Source organism: Zosterops lateralis, assembly GCF_965231275.1.
Source record: "Zosterops lateralis genome assembly, chromosome: 3".
NCBI lineage: Eukaryota > Metazoa > Chordata > Aves > Passeriformes > Zosteropidae > Zosterops > Zosterops lateralis.
Window position 1 is genome coordinate 44,323,143 of NC_139764.1, and position 26,504 is coordinate 44,349,646.

The 26,504-nt window shown below is 37.7% G+C and overlaps 1 protein-coding gene across 1 annotated transcript; it reads right to left on the minus strand.

Annotated features, from left to right (window-relative positions):
* Nucleotides 1-205: 205 nt before the first annotated feature.
* ERO1B (endoplasmic reticulum oxidoreductase 1 beta) lies at nucleotides 206-25,880 on the minus strand (the record flags this gene model as incomplete). The annotated part of the gene is made up of 16 exons (XM_083856395.1): nucleotides 206-737; nucleotides 1,404-1,537; nucleotides 2,976-3,062; nucleotides 4,230-4,299; nucleotides 5,091-5,337; nucleotides 5,491-5,583; nucleotides 6,984-7,010; nucleotides 7,846-7,857; nucleotides 8,942-8,988; nucleotides 9,079-9,199; nucleotides 11,802-11,875; nucleotides 13,710-13,792; nucleotides 17,625-17,666; nucleotides 18,040-18,123; nucleotides 21,295-21,414; nucleotides 25,782-25,880. 16 exons carry the CDS (start codon nucleotides 25,878-25,880, stop codon nucleotides 677-679), a joined length of 1,401 nt encoding a protein of 466 aa, XP_083712521.1. The 3' UTR covers nucleotides 206-676.
* Between the last annotated feature and the right edge of the window lie 624 nt (nucleotides 25,881-26,504).

The following is a 26,504-nucleotide window of genomic DNA, read 5'->3' on the forward strand; positions in this document are numbered from 1 at the left end:
GAGACAAGGTAGTAATTAAATAAAATTTAAAAAGTGCTGAAAAGCACAAGACAAGGGTAAAAAATGTTGGTATCATCTTGATGCAAAAAAAGCCCAGCATGAAAAAAATTTCTGCTCAGTAAATTTGCTATTTTTAAGTAAGTTTCATTATTACAGTAAGAGGCTAAAACTCAGCAAGAGCCTTATTTCTTTTGTTTGGTTGGTTTTTGTTTCTTTGTTTGTTTGGAGGTTTTCCCCCCACTTTCTTTTGACAGTCAGAACTAACAGACCAAATCCTCAGAACACACTGAAGCTCAGTAAATGGGGAGACACAAGAAGTGACTCCCCTCCTTCCAGACAGGCCAAGTCAGGGTGGAGGTACATATGTTTTCATATAAAACAGTTGTCTCAGAAAGACAAGGAAATAAGAAAATGTATGAAGTTTCAGTACAACAGAACCGTGAGCAGAAAACTTAAAAAATAAACAGATCAGCATAATTTACACATTTAAAAACTATATATTTCATTCATAAATATATTTTCTAATTAATAACCATTCCTAGTTTAAACATAAATATTCAAGTTGGGATTTGATTTTACTTTTTATCAGTTCATGTGAGTCCTGTAAGGATCAGTTCCTTCTGCTCAATGCAGTCATGTAAAAGATCTTCACTAACAGGTTGTGCAAAGACCTTCATTACCTAGTTTGTTGTAATAAAATTTTAAAATTCTGCAACTCTTTTATACTCGTGGAAAGCCTGTAAAACAAAAACCACCAACATGTTACCAAGTCAGCAAAAGAGAAGTACAAATTACCACATTCATTTTCCTTTAATTTTTTTTCTCAAACACAATTAAGATACATTTTCTCTCAAAAGGTCTGACTCTCCATTTTACATTTACATAATATGACAGGGACTGAAGTTTATATAAATGTTTAATTGTCCCAGCTTCATTAAACATCTAAAAATCCCTAACCACAGGTTGTAAAGTTTATTACATTCTTTTATCAGCTTGTTTAAATAGATTGTTTAAACAGAACAGATTGTTATATTCAAGATTTGAAGAACTAACACCATGAGCAAAGCATGCTCTATGTACACTACTTTTAAAGATGTTAAAATATTTCATCATTTCAAGGGGATAAATTTTTAAAAAATATCAAATTTAAGAGACCTAACTTTCACCTTGTAGAAGGCAGATTTATGAGACTTGAGATAGGGGGGATGAATTAGCTCCAAACACAGAACAAAGACTAAGGGCTAATAATCCACATGCTCAGTTTGAAGGCATTAAGTTTATCAATATCACTGACAGTAATTCAGCCTTTAAAAACCTACATGTACCATACCATCTTTCCACAGAAACTGAGTATTGATACTGAAGTTTTGTATTTTTCTACTATTGAAATTATAACATTTTACCTTCCAAAGGCATTTACAAGAGCAACTATTTCTTGCCGTGTGAGCTGAAAACCTTTTGATGGGCTGTTCTCAGGAAGGCTCTGTATTTCTTTCTCAGAAAATAAGATCTTCAGAGCAGTTCCTAAGCCTTGAGTCTATAAGAAAAGTCCAATGTTTTAACATCAGTAAGATCATTCCTTCAAATACTCATAAAACCATAAAAAAAAATAAAACCACACTAATCTAGGCAAACTTTAGTATGAACTCCTACATACTGACCCTCAACCCAAATAACTGTACAAAAACCAGGGCACTAATGCAAATGCATGACATCAATTGTGTACCAGGTTCGCTCACTTATTTAAGAACATTTGTTTCCTCAAGTCTACTTGCTCTTTATCCTTGTCTTTTTAATCTCTTCTTTTCCCATCTCTTTTCTTCGTCATGCATATGAAAATATGCCCATTACAACACTTCCAGCTCCCTCCTGCCCCTTCACCTTACAGATGCCCCACTCCTGCAGGAGCACATCTCCCCTTTTCCTCTTCCCCTCCCCTTTGAAGTCAAACTAAGTCTTTTTATGAGATATCACAACACATGCACTCTCTCCACCTTCAATCCTAGTGGCAAGCAATGCAGTTTCAATTTCAGCCCCTGTTTTCTATGCAGGAATAGAACAAAAGCAGCTTTTCTTATTTTCACTTTTATTTGGGCTACATAAGCAACCACTGGATTTTGACACAAAGTGGTTGAAGCTGGCTACAAGAGAACTTGATAGGTGAGGAAATTTGGCCTTTTTTACTTCTTAGTGAGGAGGAAAAACAATAATAGATCAGAAGGATTAACTAGGACAGGATAAACAGAACTCCAGAAATTCAGCAGAGACCACCAAATTTTTGATGCTACAACTCTTTGAAAGCTGCCCTCTGGTAAGTTTAATGCAACACAGTGGTACAGGATAGCAGGCACTCCAAAATAACTTCTCAGTCTGAACTTAACGTTAGTCTTGAGGTTTAAAATGCTGTTGTCAGTAAGATAAAAATAGTAAGTGCCAAGAAAATGAAACTGGTTTTCAACTTTCAGCTTGACTGTGCACCTTTGCATTCATTTGCTTCCCTCTGCATGAACTGTGAAAATCTGGATTATTTCTTTTTCTTACACCTCAGTTTGTGGAGTTAAATATCACACTGGATTCCCTAACAAGCAAGTGCTGTATTTAAAGGAAGGTTTCCCATAAGTGGTTCTACAAGGCTCATCTGATCACTGAATACAGGTAAGATATTGACTGTTAGTAATATCTCACCATGAAGCATCTGCTTTACAAGTATCTCTTTTAGAACACAAACTCTACCATTAAGTAAACAGCTGTTGACTAAATGAAATGAACATTTTGAAAAAAAAAAAAATTAAAATGTTTAATGGTAAACTAAACATACACCTACTTTTAATATACAGGTAAGAACACCAAGGACCAACCTTGTACAGAAAGCCTGAATGCTAAGGTAAGAAGTGTCCTGCCAAAATGAAATAGATGCTTATCTTGGGACCTGTCCCTGCCAGAACACACACACACCTACACAAAATAAACTGTACCTGCAGCTTGCCCCACAGCCTGCATTTGTCACATCCAACACAGTCCATTATGCGGGAGATGTTCTTGAAATGCAATCTGAATTCTTCCTGTCAGTTAAAAACAAAATAAAAAAGCTTAAGCTAATGTACACCTTAGCTTTACAAAAACAGAATGTTAATGAACCTAGCACCACTAGAAATCTAGTACCATTAGAATATCAATTCTCTTACCAAAACTCAACAAAACCATTGCTTTATGTAGTCAGGCCATAACAAAGATCCTGTAAACCCAGAATCTGGTTTCCAAGTCACTTCTAACAGTTAATTCTTAAAAAAAAAATCCCCCAAAATACAGAATATGGTATCCAAGGTAATGCTTGGATTCTGTACACTGATTTCCTACCAACTTTCTCCAAATTTTCTGAGCTGTAATCTGTGTCCCTGCCCATTTTTTTTTTCTTCTATTATTCGAATCCCTTTTGAACCAACCACCTTTCTGACAAACAGGTTACAATTCACAAAAGATATTTCCTGTTCAAAACTATGGGTAGATTGTTGCTGTGCAACTTCAGACAGAGGGAGCAAGCACAGTGCAGAACTAATTAAGCTGATCTCAATTTTTTAAGGTCCAAAACCACTAGCTGGGCCAATAAAACACTGCCACTTTTCTAATGGCATTTTTTGTAATGCTGATGGCATTACAAACCACAACTGAAATAAGTGTTGTAAGTGTGAATAAACATTAAAACAGACCTTCATTACTGAGCATCACTCCCAGCTGTGGAATTGCAATTTAAACCAGTGGCATGTTAACACTGGAAGCCGCTGGGTAGGTACAGCATTGCCATTACGTTCCCACATCTAGGAATTATGTTTTCTAATGTTAAGCATTATATTACAAGACTATACTGTATATTGTGTTATGTAAGTCATCATTTTGTAAAGCAAACACGACTGGGTGGGGTTTTTTTTATCCAGATAATTATGTGAAACAGATACTCAAACATAAGCACCACTGCATTTAGTGGTAATACTCATTTGCCCCACCACAGTCCTGATGCCAGACTCAAGGCACAAAGCCAGAGATTTCAGTCTGCTTGGATCAGGACAGCACCTTACCATAAAGTTGATTAAAAGGCCTCAGATACAACTCTAGAATAGGCAGGGATAAAACCTTACTCTCAGCAGTATGTAGTAGGCAGAAGGGCTTTCCAAAATAACACAGTCTAATTTCAAAATGGGTATTTTGGATGTTATTCAGAAAACTAGCTTTACCTTTAGTGACTTGGCTCCTTTTTTATCTCCAGCAAACATGGACTTTTCATCAAAGTGCATATGGAAGGACCTAATAAAGACAAAATGCAATCAAAACAAATGCTGGCATAAACTACAGTGTTCAATTAACCTTGCTGAGCAGCTGATGCCATCAGTGTAAAGTATTTTTTCAGAGTTCCTAGTCTTTGTAGATTAGACCTTAAAAATTACTCTGTGGTATCAGTTTTACTATTCAATCACTGTAACTTGAAATCTGTTATTCAGAGTTTTGTTCAAATTATACCGAAATTGGCTTAATGTTTTCCTTCCAACTGATCATTGCCTGGCTACATCTCAGTTACCAAGCAAGACCAAGATTAGGGACAGCAGTGAAACCACACAACATGTTACCAATCACAAAAACTAGCAAAAGGGAGAGCAAAGAAACTGAACTTAAGAACGTTACGGAATAAATAAAAGGAAGAAGGGATGGCCAAACCACCAGAGGTTAAGCCTGTGATCAAAGCTAGATTACTCAGTGGACCATTAAAAACTGTACGTACCACTTTACTTTTCAAACTAAATCATGTGCATCTTATACTGAAGAATCAGAAAAAACAACACACAGGTTGTTGAGTAGTTTGAGGTTTTGTGAGCGCTTTTTGTTTGTTTGTTTTTAAAGATTGGTATATTCAAACCTCAAAATTATTAATCTCTCCTATCAAACATACAAATTCCCCTTGATTTCTCCCATTACTTAAATTTTATTTCTCCATTCCACTCTCCTTCTTGTCCTATCCTATCATGGAGTCACCTATTCTCACTTCCAAATATAACTGAAAATTTCAAACTACTGATAAAAAAAAAATATCTCTGCCTTACTTGGTATCCCTGAAGATATCTAGTAAGAGAGCTTTAGACTCAGCATCCTCATGGCCATTGCCAGTGTAAAGGTCCACAACTGCACGCTCAAAGTACGGAGCGACCTTTGACAAGGCCCGCAGCTCAATCAGATACAAGAAATACAAGTTCTTGAGCCTCCTTGGGCCTTCTCCTTTCGTTTCAGCAGGGTCAAAGCGGCGAGTGAACTCTTTCACATTTGGTCCCCAGCGTGGCTTCCCCCACGTTTCTACACAGAGGAAAATAAAATGGGGCGGGGGTAGTAAAAGAGACACATTTAGAACAGAAGAGCAACTAAGCATACCCCAACAATATTCAGAAAAACCAAAATACATACTACAGATATTGTAGAATTCTATTCAGCAATTTTACTTAGACATACCTTCGAGAAGATAATTTGCACACAGATGCAAGTTGATGCTAGCGTGGAGTCCAGAAATGAGTTTATAAAACACTCTTTTCTCAAGGCACAGACCTGTTCAGGAAAAACAACAAACAGATCCCAAACTAAATACTGGAAATAATTTATTAAAATGAATATACTCTGACATTTTAGTGATGCAAGTCTGCACTGCTGACTTTCAAGAGTTACAATTACAGCACTTGATTATTGTTAATAAGCCCTTACAGCCATCATAGGAAAAGTTTGCATCCTATTTTTAATATAAAGCAATACTAAGAATGACATTTGACATTTCTTGCTTGTTATTTTAGTGTTCTAGTAAACAGAGTCAAATAAAGATCTGTTGAACTGGCACAGATAAATTGCAACACAGAAATAAGATGCCAACATTGTTTGAGCAATAAATTTGAAATAATCTTGAATTTCGATGGTCTGGAAATCAGATGTGTACTGTGACCCATCTTAATTTCTATTAGAGCTGCCACTGAATTAGAGGAGTGGCCCTAAAGAAAACCACAAAAAGGCCCAGAAAATCTTACAGTACTGGAAAACAGATAAAACTACCTCTTCATAGCTGTATTGTAAATTCACTGAAGATGTAAATGCACAGGACAAAACCTTGGAAAATATGACTTGATGAATACAGATGTCTATAGCATAAATGGAAATACAGTGGCATTGAGATATCAGAATATAATTTACATGCAGAAATTACTTATAATTCCAATTAGAACAAAGTTAGAGACTACACTGGAAATTTAAGAGATTGTTTCTCTCAAAAATATGTTTGGGCAACTTTCCTGCCATTCCAATCTCCATAAACAGAAGCAGGAAAAGCAGATGGTGAAGCCTACCCGTGAGCCTGACAGGTGTCCTCACAGACATAAAGGCATGTAAATTTATATGCTTTCCTACAATACCACCAGACAAGTAAAGGCTTAGAAAAGGCAGAATGAACTAATTTTGAAGTTAAGTACATTTGACTCACTTAATTTTCTGCATACCTCCAAAATGGGATTTTGATTGCTACTACTGCAATAATAATTTCCATTTCAGCGTGAGTAAAAAGAAAATTGCTTTGCCTTCTGAACACACATACTTAATTTATAACTGGGAACAGAGCCACCAAAATCTTTAATGTCCTTTAAAGCTGTTTCCAAATAATAATGCTTACCAATATTACTACTAATAATGTTTCTGCTTAAATGCCTAGAATAACCAGAAAATTCAAATTAACTGGCAATGAAGTGAACTCCCCCTTTATAAAAGATAAAACACTTAAATGTTTAAGGAGTATGCTAAGTAAATGAGAAGATTTTAAAGACCCTCAAGAAGTATTTGAACAACTCAGAAGCTCTGCACAATTTACTAAAAATCTTAAACCGTGAAAAATATTTGAGGAGGTGAAAAAAGCACTACAGTGCTCCTTCTAGTGAATAGGCCACTATATTAACTCATCCAAGAGCCTTTACCTTCTAGCCATGTGTAGAAAGATTCTCCTGTAAATACAAAGAACTTAGTTAAATGAAGAGTGTTCATTTTCAACATTACAGCATCTTTATATTACTATGCATACAACATCAGCTGCCATCTAGACACAAAGTTAAATAATTTAGCTACTAAAAGGAGAATAGGCACTGAAGCAGCTAACTTGGAGGTTGGTTTAAATCTGCTGGGGACAGAACAGGAGAAATCCAAGAATGAGCATGTCTAAGCTACTGGTCAGGGCATCCAGCAGTGTATGGAAACACAAGTCTGATTAGTTGTACTGCTGGTAAAAGACACAATGGCAGAGTGCAATTCTGACAACCATCACCTTAACCTGCCTAAATGTTTCCTTTAGACTTACATCTTTTGCCCAAGAGCTTTCAGCTGACTCAAAAATCTTAAAGGCTGCCACAGTGTAGGCAGATCAAATACTTTCTCCCCACTCTCTCCCAATCTTCCCAAAATCAAGGGCATTCAGGAAAATACACAAAAAAATTGTCCCTCTTCTTTTAAGAGATCTGACAGTATCAATTGGGCTCTGGAAAAAACTAATAACATTATTACAACACATATTCTGTTACAAGAAAAAGAACCAAGAAGAGAATTGTGTTTTGCTCTTATCCACTCCTTCCCCTTACTCCAAATGAAAGTATGAGTCCATTAAAAGCATTTTCTGATCAATAATCTGCATAAAAATATAACTTTCCTGCTCTCTAATTTAATAACAGAAACATAACTTTCTTGCTCTATAATTCAATAACAGTAAAGTAATTGAATAAATCCAAAATCCAAAACTCCCTAATGCTTACTTCATTTCTGCAGGTCAAGGAAAATAAGATGACTTACCATCATCTCCTCCTTAGAGGGGGAAAAAAGAAAAGAAATGCATAAGCATTAAAAAGATAATTTCCACAACAAAGTAGTAATGAAATGCAAACTTAAATACAGACACTAAAAAATGCAAGAAACCTTATTTAATTTATAAAAAGCAGGCTACTTTCCTTCTCTCCATTCTTGTTCCTCAAGACCACACAAGACTTAACAGATTGCAATAATGGAAGTCACTAAGAAATTGCAATCTTAGTAGCAGCTGGCTCGCAGATTCTTGAAAGGTGTATTTTGGCTTCAGAAAGATGGTTAGGAAGCCACAGTCTTTAGTCTGCATTATTCAACAATCAGTCTCCAGTGTTCCTTCCTGAAATTCTGATTCCTGCATTAAACCATTCTTACAGTTCTATTTGTGTTATCAGCAATGTATCAGCTTTTAGTAATTATAAAAAATGATATATCTTGATTTTCTAATGGATGGTGTTTTCTTTAACTGAATCTATTGGCTAAGAGTTAATTCTTAAGGGAAATGAGACTGACAGGGAAAGCTGATTCATTTGAAGCAGCAGGTTGTAGCTTTCAATTTAAATTTGAAAATAAATCCCAAGTTATAAGAATACTTTTTTTTAAACACTTTTGCACATAACTGACTCCTCTTAAGTGTCCAGTCCATCAAATAATGCAATTATTTGTACACTTGAAATACATTGCACGCTATGGATGAAAAATGTACAACTACATTACAACAGGGTAAGTATGAACTGAAGTGACTAAACTAAATGCTTTTTGAAAAAAGAAACAAGAAGACAAGAGCACATTCAAACTGGAAAACTAGTGTGACACTTAGTAAACAGTTTGAGATGTACACGTTAGTTTTCATATCAGCTGATCTGACATTAATAAGCCTATTAATAGGGATAAGATTAGGCATGTATGTAATGAAGTACCACAAGCCTTAGTCTAAATATAAAAAATGTACAGCTACTTCTACAGAGGAAATTAAAAAAAGCAGAAAGCACACCTACAGACTGAAGACTGCTATCTATACCACTTGTAATGCAATAGTCACTATGTTAAAAGAAATGCATTGGAAAATAAAACAGGCAAGACCCACCCCTACTAGGCGCCAGTGGATTTAAAGGACGATAGACAGATCGAGGCCTAAAAAATAAGTTAGAAAACACAAAGATCAGTTTTGAGCTAAACTGAGGTACAAGTGTAAGAAATAGGCTTCCTTTCCCTCCCAATTACTTGAAGCAGTTTTCTTCGTAAATGCTGTTCCACACTCTCCAGGCAGAAGGTCCTTTGTACCCAGTGTAACGTTCTGGATTCAGCAGCAAGTCCACATACTGTGCATCTGGAGATCTCTCATCTAAACAGGAAAAATGTTGTTACATATATATATATATATATATATATATATTTATCTAACTGATTGATTGAAAAAAGGTTTAACTTAACCAGTCACATGGAACTAAATATAAACAAGAGGTCTGATAATACTATTCTGTCTTCCTGTTGGATTTTAAGTGCCATGTATGTAAAAATGCAGCAATATACATGCTAAACACAAAGCTCATAAGTATATAATCTATTCCAAAGTCCCCTGAGTGTCTCTAATTTCTATAATGTCTGATGATCATCTATGTGGTTTCTTTAAGTCCATCATGAACAGTTGACATACACTGGATTCCCTGACCCTAGGCAAAGACATAAACAGTGTTTTGTTTTAAATGTCCTCCAAATTTAGGGTTTGTCTGTCAGTATTTTGTTGAAGAGGTTGCTTTTATGAAATGAGTATACTGTATATAGTAGGTTCTTAATAAAGACAAGATCAAAGTAGTACATCTTGTAGCTGGTACATACTGTATATTTATTGGCCAAATCAATTTTTTCCTCCAAATATCCTTATATACTGGTAGAAAAGCCTGAATCACACTGCTTAACTGAACAAAACTTTCAGCATATCGCAGAACAAATCTCTTGGTTACAACAAGAAGCATGTTACTTATGCAGCCTTTCAACAAGCTATACCCTTATCTTGGAAGTTCACTACAAATTTCAGGTAACTTATCCAAAGAAAATGGTGAAACAGGAGTCTTTCTGCTTAAAAACACAGTAGAAACAGAAATAGTTTCAAGCTACAAACAGTAAAAAACAGGAGGAATTCACTCCTCTTTGAAATTCTAGATCAAGACCAACTCATGCTTAGATAAACCCCATATACAATACAAGCCGAAAGTCCAGAGATTTATTCATAGGAATAGACCAAGAAGTGCCACGTAATACTTCCTCAGATACTAAAAAAAGCCACAGAAACAGAGAGTGAAGCTGCTCTAAAAAAGAAGAGATGATTCTGCATGAGCAGTTAAGCATTGCTTCAGCAGCAGCAGCAAAAACAAAGAAAGGAGACTGATACAAGATACAACAATTAGTGCCAGATGAGAGAAAGTCAAATTACAGGTTTATTTATTTATTTGACTGCTAACCTAAGCAGCTCCTACACTCCCTGATCACTCGAGGTCCATTCTTCCTGTCATCCACATACAACTGAGTCTATGTGCACTGTGGAGCCATGCAACAGAGAGCTGGAAAGCTGACCTGGGTTACTAAGTTTTTTCAGCTAGATCAATTCCCTTATCTAGTTTATGATTAAGCCCAACAGGAAGAGAGGAGAAGAGACCAAGGGTTTCTACTTCCTCCCCATGACCCCCAGTAGTTATTCTCTCTCACTCTCCCTGCTCCAGATCACAAACTCATCCAACAAGCCAGTTCATCACAACAGTGTGGGAGGTGGCAGGGAGATGGCAACTTACTTTCCCGCTATTTAGGTAAGCCTAACCAGCTTACCATGCAGAAAGATGCACACCAGAGCCAGTGCAAAAAAAAAAAAAAAAAAAAAACCATACTGGAAGAACATAGCTGGTGATATCATCCTTCAGCAGGGCATGATGTAAGGAGAGATGGAGTTAGAATCAGGAACTACTTAAGTTAGTATTACTTCTAAAAGAAATGCTCCTCAACTATACCTTTCACAGCTCAGTATTACTAAAAAAATGCATGTAGACAACTTGAAGATAGTAGAGACAACAGCAGATAATTCCATGTAACAGTTCAGAGCTTACAGTAATGCTCATCAGCTGTTACAAAAACAGCTCATATAGAAAGCATTCAGATCAGACACAGCGGAAGTTCTGAAACAGAACTGCAGCTGCCAAGTCCCCTGCAGCTGCTACTTTCACAGGTGACACCAAACACAAGCCTAAAGGTAGATGAAAACATCTAGCATTATGCCCTAAATATTCCTAGCATAGAAAGCTTTCTATGGTATTTATTAAAAAGGACTTCAGTAGTCAATCCTGAACTTGGAAATTCTCACATTTATCTGAAAACATTGCTTTCCGCTTTGAATGTTACAAGCAAATAAAAAGGCTCACATATGTGGAGTAGAGGAACAACCAAATCTAGTATCCTAATGTTTTAACAACAAAGAAGTCCCTACAAATAAGGGTACAGAGATGATTTGAAAACAGCAAGGCTGGAAGAGGAACAAACTCAGTCCAAGCACAGTAAAACAGCAACAAAACAATAATAATGTTTCTTAGTAGTAAGGAAAACCAGCTCAAGCCATTTGTTTTGTATTTGTGCTAGATGCAATTTTTTTGTAAGAAGCTTTTTAAAAAGTGTTAGCCCCTTCCCATTTACCATCTTTTTTATGTATATAAATATCTCCTGTTCAATACACTAAAAGGAGCTAACCATGAATGTGCACTGAGTAGGCTACCAAACACTCCTTGTAAAATCACGAAAATTTGCACTTTGTGTGAATGATATGAACTGTCACATTTCTGTCACTTGGGACAAAATTAAAACTTCTTAAAAATGCTTATTTATTTGTACAGAAACCATTATTTTTTGCATTTTTATGAGACAGCAAATGAAACAAACACTCTGAAAAAGCTTAAACGTTTTACCATCAAGTTCACAAAAATGATCCTGTGAATCATCGTATCTTGCCCAGTCAATGAAAGCCTCCTTACTTTGGTTACTGAGGGGGAAAAAAAAAAAAAAAATTTAAACTTTTAAATAAACAATAAGAGCTTCTGAACTAAATACAACCCACATATAGGTTGGAAGCGGATTCTCAGTCAGTATATCTGAAACCTGAGAACATATGGAGCTACCCCTTGTTAACTGCACTGAGATTCAAGTAGACATCAACTGCAGTACTTTCAAAAGTCAATTTAATGTTGAGACAAAGATTTCACCGTTATTTGAATGAACTGCAGCGGCTTCTCTTCCTTCAGCAAGAGCTTGGTAAAATACGTTCATAGAGTACATTTTTAACACATTTCAAAGTACTACTTTAGCAGCTGTCACTTCAAGGGTGGGGGAGGGAAGAATAACTCTGTTTTCATAACCTGTACTTTCAATGAAAGCCACAACTGTTAGTGCCTTACTTTTTACTGGGAGACTAGATGTCTAAATCCCTCTTCAAAGCCAAAGCACTCTATGAATATGATTTGTCCTAAGCCATTTTAATAATAATGGTATTTCACTCACTCTAGCATTTTCAAAGGTACTCTGTACTTAGAGAGACAAGTAGTTTGAAGTTTCACACTCTGAAACATAAACAGTGCCAAAACCTTTCTTCTGTGACTGTGCAGCACAGAACTACTGATGCCACAGTACTGACAGCAAAATGTAAGCAAAGTTAAGATTGGGAACTCTGCTCCAGGGTGCAGGGAAGCGCCTTGAGAGAACAAAAACTATTCCGTTTGATCAAATTAGCACCAGCTCAACTCTACAAACAGAGGCAATTCTACAACAAGATACATTTCTAACCTTCTGTCAAATCACAATTGGAGACATTATACTTGGCATTAGGTGAGGAAATTCTCTGGTAATTACCAACAGAGAAGATTTGATAACCTAAAAAAAATACATCTTAAAAAGGAAAACAACTCAAAATCAAGATGATAATGCACTGCTAGGTAGAGAACATGGAGAGTTTCTTGCAAAGGACAAACTTGTCCTCCACTTACCTGCCCTCTCCCCACTTAAATCATCTATCCTACTCTCATAAAGGCATTTTCTCTAGCTCTCCATTTACAGTCTCACATTCTTTTGCCTTACAAATATAGTTTCTTAGAATAGCTTCTTACTTCCTCTGAAACACCACATACCAGGCAGAAACAGTCATTTTTTGATGGCACAAGAAACAATTTCAACAGCTTTACCAGGTAGAACTGCTGAAATTTGTGGGTAGACACCATATCCCTCCATTAACAGTGAAGAATTTTTTTTCTATTTCTATTTTTCAAAAGTGGAGAATCCAGTAGAGTGTTGTTTTCTAGATGCTGTTCAGAGACTTTTGTACCCAGGGGCAACACCATCCTGCAGAATTCCTCCCGCCCAACTTTAACAATGCTATGCAATAAGCAAGATCAGAGAATTGATCCAAGCTAAAAATAACTTTGCCAACAACAAAAGTAACTCAACTCCCTGATCTGGTTCACTGAATGATCACAAATAGGTACATCAGTGCAACAGTAGAACAAAGCAGGACCAAACCCCTTAATCCAGAACAGCTGTTGAGAACAAAGAATAAAAAAAAAGTGGTTCTACTTGCAAGTTTCTTCTGACTCTTAATGCTGTAAGATATCTCTATTAGGTAGTATCAAAGTATATTTTAAACAAAACAAAACAAAAAATCTGCTTAACATTTAATACCTTTGCCTTCAGATGTTCTTGTATCATTTCCCACTTACTTTCTTATGGGTTATAGGAAGAATGAAGAACAAAAACCAGGTCATCAGACACAGAAAATAAAATGCTCCTTTCTTACTAGTTTTGTACTGTTGATGTAAACCACAGCATACCTTAAAGTACTGTTAACTGCTCCCAGCTTGTTAGCTTGCTCACAGTCTTCCAATTCTTTGGAATTATTTGCTGCTTTTGAATACTGTAAAAAAAGTAATATTTAATATGCAAATGAATTACTGTAATCCTCAAGAACAGATGTTGTGAAAGGTATTTCTAAGTATAATCACATCCCAAGTTTCAATTCATTTCAGTAGGTATATTTATTAGTTTTGGCCATTTTCCCCTCATGTTTCTTTTAATCCAATTCATCAGCTCATTTCAGACATTCATGGTCTGGAAGACAAGCTTTTTCAGCTGAATTGAATTTTGCTTATTTTAAAGACAGAATTGAAATATATAAGCTGAACTTTGGTTCTGAAGTATTTTTTAGAAAGTAATCCACTAAAATACTTACTTCTGGAACACTTCTAAGGAAAACATTTGAAGAATTAAAGATTAAATTCTGCTATTCTATAATAATATGGTTATGTAAGGAGAGACTTTAAGTCTGTCAACTTAAAGCTCAAAAAGTTCTTCTAAGTTTTGGAACATAAAAAGTAGTAACAAAGCTATCTTAAAAGATAAACTCAATTTCCTCCTTTTGAGGGTTTTGGGATTGGTTGGAGAGGGAGGGGGGGTATGTGTACTTTTTCCAGACTAAACCTTAGGTCAATTAATAAAACAAATGGTAAATCTTAGAAGAAAGTATAATTAATTTGTGAGGATTGTTCTTTGGTCAAGATGCCAGAGGCAAAGTACCACCACAATATGTATCACTCAAAAAATGAAAGTATTTAATTAAAACTGTTCAGACGAGTAAGCAAAATTATTTGCTTTTTAAAAATGTATTTGCCTGAACCAACAGAAGAAAGAACAGCAGAAGACCTAAGAAGTGAAGGAGATTAGAAAAAACAAATAATATATATCTTGTTAGGGACCTTGCCCATAAATATTTACTCTAGAAAATTTCTCGATTTTCTTGGATTTGAAAGGTGTGGGCCCTCATTCTTTAGCATTATATGGATGTTAAATGGAAAAAGGGGAACAACGAATGGCCTTAACCCAGACTGAAACAGATACTGCTGATGAAATAACATACTGAGATGCTGAAGTAAACATTCTGCATGTCTAGAGTTGCAAACCAATCCCTACCCTGAAGTGAAAAAAGGTGACTGCCAAGATTAGAATCCTAAATTTATGGTTTCCAACAAAATGAACATTCAGGTCTCAAAACAAAAGGCTTCCAGCCTTTCCTATTCTCCAGTGTTTAATAGCAACAGTTGTTGGATCAGTGCTCTGTGACCCCTGACAAGATCAGGACAAAATATCTGTTCTTGCCAACCAGGATCTCCTAAGGCCAGTTACTGGAAAAAAAACAGAAAAGAGAAGGGCAGGAAGTAAATTACAAAGTTGAATGTTGTAACCTGGAGTTACTGTATCCTGTCCCTTGCTTCAAAGATTAATATAGTTTAATGTCTAGCCACAAAATATGCATTCACCACTCAAATACAACAGAACTATAGAAAAGGAAATTACTGTGTGCCTCTACAGCACTATTTAAAAAGTCTTACGGTGGTGTCAAGAATTAAAAAGACATCCTCTATTACTAACTGCACTCCTATGGAGAAGTGTAACTTTGGTGTTTGCAGCTAGATGAGTGTTCCAAAGAACTGTTTTCTTCACTGTTCAGAAAAAAAAAAAAAAATCCCCACAAAACCTTAAATAAAGCTAGAAGTTTACAAGCTCCTCTACATTAGGAGAAAAAGGCAATGGAAACTGGACAGAAGCCACAGAACAGAAAACCTCTCCAGATGATTCTATCATGAGTGTATCTATTCAAAAGATTATAACTCTCAATATTAAAAAGATGCCTTTGGTTATTTTCAGCTTTCCAAGACTAACACTATCAGGATGGAAGAGAAACTGGACATGTATATGCTTGGGGAAAAAAACACACCTTTTTTTAAACCCAGTACTTTACAGATAAGCCGTAAGGTGCAAGACTTCCCCAAATGCGAAATTGGCACAAGCTAATAGCACAGTACTTGCACAGTCCTTGAAACAAAACATTCATACTAAAATGAAGTTGGTATTTCCTTAAAAGGGATATTAAACAAGATTGTAAATTTTTAATTTGCTCTACCAAAGATCATTTAACTGAACCATAAGAAATAAGAAAATGGTGTAGGTAAGATTTAAGTCTGTTCTGCTGATAATTTTCACCCAGAAGTATTTCCTTCTGTAACAGACAAGCAGCACCTATCAGTGTCTTCTACTGCAGATGAGAGGTACAGAATTGCCTAACTGTCTGTAGCTGGTTTCAACAACCTGCAAGGCAACTCAACGGAAACCACTGTACTGAACATACAGCAAATTATAGCTTCCCAATGAATATATCCCACTTTCTTTACTGTGGTGAAAGCAAAAGAAAGTGTTTTTTCACTTCCTAAATCCAATTTGATATGCTCATGTGAAGTATCTAAAGAACAGCATACTCTTTGGTTACTATTTAACAACTTATTTATGGCTCTCAGGATTAATCAATCAGGAAGCTCAAATGCCTGCTACATGAATCCTTTCTGAAACAGTCTTTAAAGTCTTACAGTCCCTCTCCTTAGGAGGTATTGTGGTATTCCAGGAGTCATTTTTTCTACAATCAAACTTGGAAGACAAAAGAGTCAATGAAAAAGAGAACTGGCAACAGATTATTCAGCCAAAACACAAGATCTGCTGCCCAGAGGTAGTGTCAGCTTTTTAGAACAGCTACTGCTGCTTGTGCTGGAATGGTAAACTGACATTTAGGTCACATCACTGAGAAAGATTTTTCTTCTCTAATTACCAGGAACCTTTAAATGAAGAGGCAGTCTTTACTTCAGAGTGAGTTAATGTATGTATAAAAGAAACAAGACTTCCTCTTGAGCTGAAGTTTGGACAGACTTGCCTGCTCTGCTCCAGACAGCAACACACAAGTCATCAATTCACAATGAAGTATTACTCATCTCAGCTATCTCTGATAACCTTTCTTGGCACGAGATCTAAATCTAATGCCAACAGTCCTTTTCATAAGTCCTTTATGGTATGGTGAATCACATTCAGTCTGCCCAGTGAGGTGGAAAGCACTGGGGAGGATGGAGATACAACAGTTAATCAAGAGGTGAGTGCCTACAACACCATCAAGGCAATCAGTAGGAAGATCTCTCATTTGGGCACCATTATCCCATCAACTGCTAAAATCCTCATTCTTAGGTATTGTGTTTAGGATATGTGGGTAGTCTTTTTGCTCTGACCTCTTTTCCTAGGCATATATAGCCTCTTGACTTTTTTGATTTTGCTAGGATCACTTGGTGGAAGGATAGCTTGGAGAGATGCAAGCAAAAGCCAAGAGCACAGACTGACTGCTTAAGTTTGCACTGGCCATTTTGGCCTAAACTGTCTTTAGACTAATGACCAAATAATCTCTGGACTAATGACCTCTTGAAAATAAGGCATAGCAGAACTCCAATTATTTGGGTTCTTTTAATATTAGATGTTGTGATTATTTATGATTTTAAAAAAGATTGTGCTGCTACTGTCTCTGTGCATCTTAGCCTAAAACTTTTTAAAAGGTAGCCTGTACTCAGAAATGAAGCAACAATTTTGCATCAGGCATTCTGTGGCCATGCACTGCTGTCCTTTGTCATTCATTGAATCAGTCTGCACCAGCTCTCCAGCAATGACAGGCTCAAAATGACAGACAGTACCAGCTATGTCAGAAACACTACTACACATAAAGGTAAAAAGGTAAAACCACATAAAGGAATTGATCAGTTATCTTAACTATTTCAGCAGTATGCAAACACTGAAGGTTTGTAATAAAAAAAGTCTCATAGCTGTTATAAAGTTAAGATTTTTTTAAAAATCAGAAAGGATTTTGAAAATAAAGGAGTACTTACTTTGTTAGAGCTCCCAGCCTTAATTCCAACAGGTATCTTACTCTAAAAACAAAAAAAAAAAATCACAGCTTTTACATTGCTCATAGAAATGTTTAAGCTTGATTAAAATCTACAAATTAGGTATCATTCCTATAGAGGTCAAAGCAAACTTGTTTTTTGAAAAATTAACTTGCTCAACATGTTATATCCAAAACAGTGCTACAGCTTTACAAGAGAATTAGAGCTTATTCTTGAAGCTATCTGCTTTATTCATAAAATATTTTGGCTGTATTTCTACTTTTAGAATGGAAAAGAAATTCATCACTTTTACTTAAATTTAAGCTCTCACTAGTAAATATAGTCACTATAGTACTAGCCAAATTGGCAAATTTTTAACCAGAATCCCTCTTTCTATTACATAAAATTTGATCCATACCTCAGGACAAGGCTCTACATGACAATCTTTGATAGAACAGTGGCCATCATCAGCCCAAAACGGGCATGGTCTCTTCAGGTTGACCTAAACATAGAAAACCAGAAGTTTACAATCCACACTTAAATAAGGCAACTGTAGAAGAACGTTCTCAGTATCAGGAAATCCTTTAAGTTAAAAGAGACGATACAAGGAAAGAAAGTGTTTATATAAAGTACTTTACATCAGGGGGTTTTGCGGGAGTTTGGTCTGTCATTTGGTTTCTTTTAATTAGTCTCTCTAACTCCATAAATGAAGCTTTGTGCAGTAGAACTGTTAATGATAATGGTCTCCAGTGAATGAACACAAACACATATTATATTAAAGCAAAAATAAAATCTTTCACTACTAAATTGAAATTGAAAATTACTAATTCAATTAAGTACTTGGATGATTTTGGATTTCAAAATCAAACTAAAAACAGACTATTATTTTAAAATGTTGAAGATATTCCTCAGTCAAAAAAAACCCTGATAAGACATTTAGCAGATGGTACAACTTCTTCTTGGAAGTGATGACAAATATCTTCTCATTACAGTTCAAACCTTGCTAGCACCAATATAATACAAGCAGAAATTTTAGGTTGCTTTCCCCCATTTCCTCTGTTCAATACACAAACACCATTCCAAGAAAAAAATAATGCAAAATGTTTTTTTGTACTTGTTCACTCGTATCTTTTTAAATAAAGAACAAAATAGTTTTACATTCTACGTCACCTTCACAGTAAGACCTATTATATAAAACTTTCACCTCCCACCAATTTCTACCAAAAAGGACCAGCTAACATGGTTAAATTACAACCTGCTTCAAAGTAAACTCTCACAATAAAAAATGCTTACACAGAGAGGAAGATATAAGTATCTAGGCTGCCACTGTTTTTACACAGAGGAATGCTGTAAAAAAAAAAGAATACTGCTGCCTAAACTGCAGATTAATTCAGAAAGAACACATGCAAATCAAGATGTACTAGTCCCAGAATGACTGAAGAGCACTGAAAACCAGTACACACACAAACTGAGGTTGTATACTGCTTGCACTTTTATCAAACCAATCATGTACTGACTACATAGAACATCCAATCTTCTTCAGGGTATGAGGTATTGGATTTCATTATTATCACTCAGAGTATTATTCAGTCCTTCCATAAACTAAAAGACAAATTCTTGATCATGAGTTTTCCACAGTTTGTGTGTTTTGATGTATAAAACTGGAGATACAAATGTTTATTTCTTTATTTCTTTCATTGGGAAGAGTTCTACTATTTAGAAGCCACCTTGCACAATTTCTGCAAGACTTTATGAAGTTTTCTCTGTCCTTTAAATAAAAATTACCTCATCCATTCAGTATTGTACATTAAGGCTTGAGGTCTTCCATACCACCACACATTATTGGCAGGGGCAGGGGAAAAGGACTTTCTTCCAGGGAGAAGACGTTCTTTCCAGTTGAGAAAACATGGCAGAAGAAGTTGCCTGATATTGTCTATTATTTTTTCCCCTCTGTTTGAATCACTTCTTTTCTTATGCCCTCTGTCATTAGTACTGTTGCTGTTACTGTTCATTTTCTTATCTCAGTGCTGTTTCGAGAAAACTTCTTATCTCAACCCATGATCTTTACCTTTTGTGCCTCCAATTCTCATCTCCATCCCGAGGTAGCATTGAGAGGGAGAGGAAAATTGGAGAACAAGAGCAAATGGTGGTTTGGTGGGGAGTACCATTCCTAAACTGCAGCACCTACTTTCACAATTTCCACATCCATTTATGTGCTGAAAAGCGCTTCCATCATTCCGCACAGGGATATCAAAAAAGCCATTGCTTATTGAAACAGGAAAAGGTGAAGAATGTTCTGACTGACTTACTCAGTTTGCTTGTTCAACACAAATTCTTCCCTGCACCAATGGAAGTATTAAGTGAAGTGTGCTGCTGGGTGGACTGCACACAGGCCCCTGGAACTGCCCATCTATTAGGAAGATCAGTATAAAATATGAGGCAGGATTGCAGCACACCTTTAGAGTATGATCTGCAGAACTGCTGCTGAAATGAACATTAGCTCTAAATTTGCAAGATGAAATTACTGCTGTACGAAGTCTCATATACTTGTTGCTCCTCATCTTCATGCACTTTGTTTTGTACCTTTCTGTTGCCTCTGGAGAATCTCATTACCACTACTATGTGATGTATTAGTACTGAGGTTGCACATATCCTGTTCCTCCTGAAAAGTGAATTTAGAACTATATCATGTAGCAGGAGATTCAAGGTGCAGTTACACATTACTGCTTGCTCAAGCTAGAAAGGGAAGTCTAGTGCTTTCTTCTCCTTCTGCACTCACATCTTATGTGAGTTTAATATTTGTCCCATTCCAGATCAGCTAGATGACATTTTACATCCTGAGGAGAAAAAAACCCAAAACCAAACACAAAAAAATGCCCAACAAAATCAACAAAACCTTACCAACAAAACCCCCTACCAAATGACAAACCCAAAACACCCAAACTAAATATCTACCAGGTTAAGGAGATGCATTGGCCTGAGAGGTAAAAGTAGCAAAGGGGCAGGACGCTGCCCTAGAGGAGTGTGAACTCATTTTTCCAGTGGCAAGCAGCCACTTGATTAGCTCAGTCAAAATGCAACTTCACTCTCAAGTTAAGCATATCTGAAAATAGAAGTATTAGGCTTCAAATCTTCATTTGCACATCAGATAGCAATAGAGAGAAAAAATGCTTCAAGTATAAAAAGTGATATTACATACTACTTGAAAAAGGAACAGTTTTACTTATTTTTCAAAGGAATAACAGTTCTCTAGATAGCAAACACTAAAATCAGGAATAAAACAGCAACTTATTAGAAAAATAAATCGTGGCAATATTTCCATTTCAAATTATACACATTTCTTAGAAGATAAGCACTGCATGCTGTCATAAAATTGCTAAAATATGATCCATTTCCAGATGCAGCAGTACAAAGGCACTATCTTTAAAATTACCACTTATCAATTGAATAAAAGCAGTCATGATTTACTGTCACTGACTCCAGGATGAATATAGCAAACAAGACTTATTACCAACATAACTGTCACGGACTGAGAACCTGCTTCAACAAAATTAAAGAGCTACGGGCTTCTAATAGGCAACTTAATCCTGACAACTTGACTCGATACACAATCCTGCCCATATTTTCTGCATTTTATTTAAATTACTCAGGAAAAAAGTCATTCTAAGTGTACCTTGTAATATCTGAAGTAATCACGTTCTTGCAATTTCTGTATTTTGGGAAAGATCTTGAAAGTATTGAAGTCATCGATGCTTTCTATGTCACATAAACAATCATCTAGGACTCCTGTGAGCTATTGAAAAAATACACAAACATTTTTATTTAATACAGAAAGAGAATATTAACTGCAGAAAAATCCTTTAAAGAGAAAAAAGAAGGTAATTGAAAGAAATACTAGTGAAATGCAGTTCCACAGCAAATATTGCTCATAACAAAATACTGTGTAACATACCCGAAACTCAATGTAAAACGTAGCACTTTGAGCTTAAGCCCATCTCCAAATGCATTGCTAAATCAATGTTAGCAAGATCAACGATTTCACCCCTGAAATTTGTTGACACTTTCAGCATATAGAACTTTCTGAAGCATGAGCAACAAGATTATCCAAATTACAAACATGTGCTATATTAGCCAAGTTGCATTTCAACTGTTCTCCTACCAAATGCTCATGAGTCGAATTGCCAAAAAAAACCCTACAATCACACAATGTCATCTTATTTTCATATTTCTTCTCAAAGTGTGAAAACACTCATCTAGTTTCCTTAGAGGCATGAGGAAACGGAGTGTAGGTTCTTCTGTGCCTAAGAAGTTTGCAATTTCACAAATAAACTCAACAAATAAATACAAGGAAAACCAGACACAGGGATCTATATTGCAATGCTGTGAATATATCACGAAACTGAGTTTAACTTTTCCAGTTCTCATCCTTTTCCTTGTGCCAGGACAGCAAGCTGTACTGCTACTGCACTAGGTTAAGACCACCTCTGTGAAAAGCAGCACACACTGCAAGTGCAGAAGTTCTACTGCCAACACAGAAAGGGAAGGCAGGACTGTGCATGTAGCAGAGAGGACAGCTCCAACCAACCTCGCAGACTAGGCTGCGGCAACACTCTGGCTGAGACCCTGGCAGTGTCTTATTGAAAAGTGTGACACTGAAAGTGTGATTTTGTGAACAGTTATATAATAAATTTCAATAAATCTAAACTAACTCTCTTAGGCATAGCTTCCTAAACTACTTCAAACGTGTCTGAAGGCTTCAGATATGTTTATAAGGGAATGGAACCAAACACTGGTGCTTACTGCTTCTGTTCTTCAGCCAGACACGAAGTTCATTGACATCTATTATGGCCCAGAAATTATTTAAAATAGAAATGCCCATACACCTTACATCTTGCATGGGATTAGATGAACTTGTAACTATTAAAATGTTATGTGGAAAAGGAGACAAAAAAATATTTCGTGGCTTTTTTTTTCCTCCACAGATTTCACACAGATGAGATTATGAAAACATCTAATCTGTTTTATGCATGATAAATCACTCCCGTACTTTACAGAACAGATACCCTTATATAATCAAGCTTGATGTGAAAGAGCCACTAGAAACCAAATTTTAGGCTTCTGCTCCTTTATGAAGCATAAAGGAGGCCTGAAAAATGGATTTCCCCCAACTCTCTGTGAGAATAAAGAGGTGAGGATATGGCAATAAAGCATTTAAGTGGAAAATTCACCTTATGTAGATCCTACTTCTCCTGAGGCACTAAATAGGCTGTCACAATTCTGTAGAGCAGATACGGCAATGAAGTAAAATTAATTTAAGGAAAGTTACTTTAACCAGAAAATTTTCCTGCTGTTATGCTTGCCTTGTTAATGTTATCCAACTTCAAACCTGGGCAAACAACTGTCAAAGAGCCAGTGTGTAATTACAGGTTTTTCACAGTCCACATGACTGCCAACTTCAAAGTCAGTCTTGTTATTAATGATGCTTACAGAAATAAAACTCCCATGTACTTCAATCTAGAATAATTCCATTTAAAATTTCAATTTCTCTTATTGATCACACACAGGCAGAAATCTGTAAAGGTGTGCAGCCCTGACACATAACACCACACCACAAAGCAAAGAGTGTAACATTTCATTACAATATAAAAAGGCAAAAAAGATAACTTTTAACATTTTGCTCAAACATTACTGAACTGTATAAATAGGATGATACAAGAAAGAGGTTTTTGGACTGAGAAGATAAAGAGCAGGAAACTAGTTTGATGACCAGCTCATTAGGCTATCTACTGCTTACAAAAATAATTTTACCATCTATGCAAAATGGAAAATGCTTTTTCAGGGGAAAAATGTCCCAGATAAATGCAATAGTTACACTCACTGAAAAATCCTCATGGAAAAATAAAAAGCTGCAGCCTTTTTATTTAACTAAAACCTCAATTCTAAGAACATCTTTGAAAATGCAGAAGTTTATTTAGAGCAATGAAGTTTCAGAAATGAATCCTCCTCAAAAATGAGAGCTAATCTAGGAAATGATGAAGAGAAAAATTAATTCAGAGTACCAGAGCAAGCAAACTAACTTTTCCATTTTTTTTTCTCAACTTTTTCAGAACTGGAACAGTTAGCTCCCTGTATACATAAAATAGCAAAATCAATGTTTCCTTGGAAAGCATGCTCTAAAATTAAACTAAGCTGTATCTGTACCAAACCACAAATTATAAAATACTTTAACAGTATATATGAAACACTAATACTGCACAGCAGTGGAGTCAGTTCACAGCACAGTGATGCAACAGCAACAACACGGCTTCAAGTACCCCAGTCAGAGGTTTTTCTAATTAGTCTAAGTGCAGGCTTCAGTGCTCTCACTGATGATGAAACACTCCAAGAACATGCAGCAAATCGTTTCATTTTTGTCAACATCTGGATCTTCCAATGAATTTGTTTTTTCAAAGTGGGGACATCAAAATAAGAACAGCGTACTACACGGTTAAGACTACATATTGCAAGACCTACTTCGTTATTCACACAATTGGTACTTTACCTTTTTTAAATTGAACTACACTAGTTAACTGAGTCCACAAATATAAAGTCAAACTGTACTGTAAGTTATCACACTTTTATTACAATGGACAAGTATCATGGTTTCTTTTCATCTTTAATGACTTTGAACTCTGCAATAAACTAGAGAAGCATTAGCCTACTATAATTTGTATTCAAGAAGTCATCTGACATTACATAGCTGCTATTTATTCTACACTTCCAATATGCTTATCAAAGTACTTCCAGGTTTTGTCAAACCCAGTTTAAGAGAGTATACTTAAGAGAGTATAAGAGCTATACTGGAGAAGTGAAACTTAACTTATCTTCTCCAAGCTAAATCAGCCTTTCAGAAGAAAAGGTCAATGTCCAACCTGCATCAATTTCTCCTTATGAAATCTAGGGGAAAAAAACCACACCCAGCACTTTAATACTAAGGGAAAAGCCTGAATAATTGCACAGAATAATAAGCAGTCTATTCATATAAACAACCTTATTAGTGTTATCAGGTTGTTGTACTTAATTGCTTCGACAATTAGAAGACCACCTGGGACACCTTGTTTTGTTCCTTGGATGTTTCACTTTGCCATGGCTGCAGAAAGAGAGAACAGCCTTAGGTAACATGACTCCAAGAACTGTGGGCTAGCTTATCTTTCCCTGCACAAGCCAAACTCCGAACACAATATGCTAACAATTTTATGAAACAGCAATAACCAATCTCTCTGCCAAGCATCACGAAAAAACCCCCATGCCACTTTATTAAGTGCTTTTTTAAGAACTCCATTTCAATTAGCATTTAGTTTTTCCTGAAATAGTTACTAAAATAATGTAAATCAGAAACAACCTCGACTTACAACAAAAAAAGCTGCAATAAAAGTTATCTATGCTACTGTCATGACTGCCTTTGAGGGCCACTTACAGTATAGCATGGAAATTTAGAAAATATAAGAAAAATAATAACCCTGAGGAGCAGCTTTGTTCCACGTGTATTCTTCTATAAACTCAGTGCAATGTCTTTGGCCCAGCTGAAAGCCTGTCCTACGTGACAGCAGCTATCATTGCAGTCCGGTCACACGGGGGATGAACAGCGAGCTCCTAACTACAGACACCTGCCCTGCCAAAGCTGTGAGGCAGCTTACAGAAGTGTTACAGTGTTCTCATCCTCGCCCCAACGTGGGCAAACACACCCGACCTGGGCACTGCCATCACCACTGAACATATGGCTTCTCACAGACTTCATCAGGGCACCGAACTTTCCGCCTGCAGCCACCACGGGCGTGATCCAGCCCAGAGCTCCTCATGCCATCCCACTGACTGATGCTGCCCGGGCTCCCCGCTCAGACACTTCCCCCCGGGGCAGCACCGGCCCCGGCTGGACCGGCAATGCCAGCCGCGGGGTGGGAAAGGGGAAGGACGTGAGCTACAGACTGTAACGAGAAATTCCCCGACTTCTCCGCGGGGAGCCTGCCCATGGCACGGCCCAGAGCTGCCCTCTCCCCCTCGGTCCCCCGAGGTGACCCCACCTCCCCTCCCCTCCCGTCCCGCCGCTGCCCCTCCGTGAGGGCTCCGCAGCCCTGCCCACAGCAGCGGCATCCCCGCTCCCGCCGTCCCGCCGCTTCCCACCTGGGCCTCCGCTGTCAGGATGCAGCCGAGCACCGCCAGGAGCCGCGCCGCCAGCCGTGCCCTCACCGCCGCGCTCCGGCCGCCGCCGCCACCGCTCATGCTGCTGCTGCTGCTGCTGCTGCCGCCGCCGCGACTGAGGGAGGAGGGGGCAGCCCTCGCCCCGCCGCCGCTGGCACAGGAAGGAGAGGGACGCGGGTCGGCGGCGGCAGCGTCTCCTCCCGGCGCGGCGCGGCCGCTGCTGCGGGCGGCGGGACCCGTCGGGCGGGGGCGCCGCGCTCCCCGCGACCCGCCCCGGCACCGCCGCGCGCTCCCGGGATCCTCTGGCCAAGCAGCGGCGCCGCCGCCGCCCCGTTCCAGCGCCCGCCGCTCCCGGGCCGCCGCCGCGCGGCACGCCGGGAGATGTAGTTCCCGTCCCGGTCCCGGGGCCGGGGCGGGGCGGGGCGGCGGCGCCCAATGGGAGAGGACCACGCGCGCCTCCAAAACAAGTGGCGGCGGCGCGCGAGGGGGAGGCTGGACGCGTGCGCGCGGCGGCGGGAGGGCCGCGTGAGGAGGGGCGCGCGAGGGGCGGCGGCCGAGTGGGACCGGTCCCGGTTGGGCCCGGCTGAGAACCAGTATATCCCAGTATATCCCAGTATATCTCCGTTCATCCCGGCCTGAACTGAGCCCAGGCCAGCGTATCGCAGTCCAAGCCCATTTAGCCCAGTATCATTGAATACCCCGAGC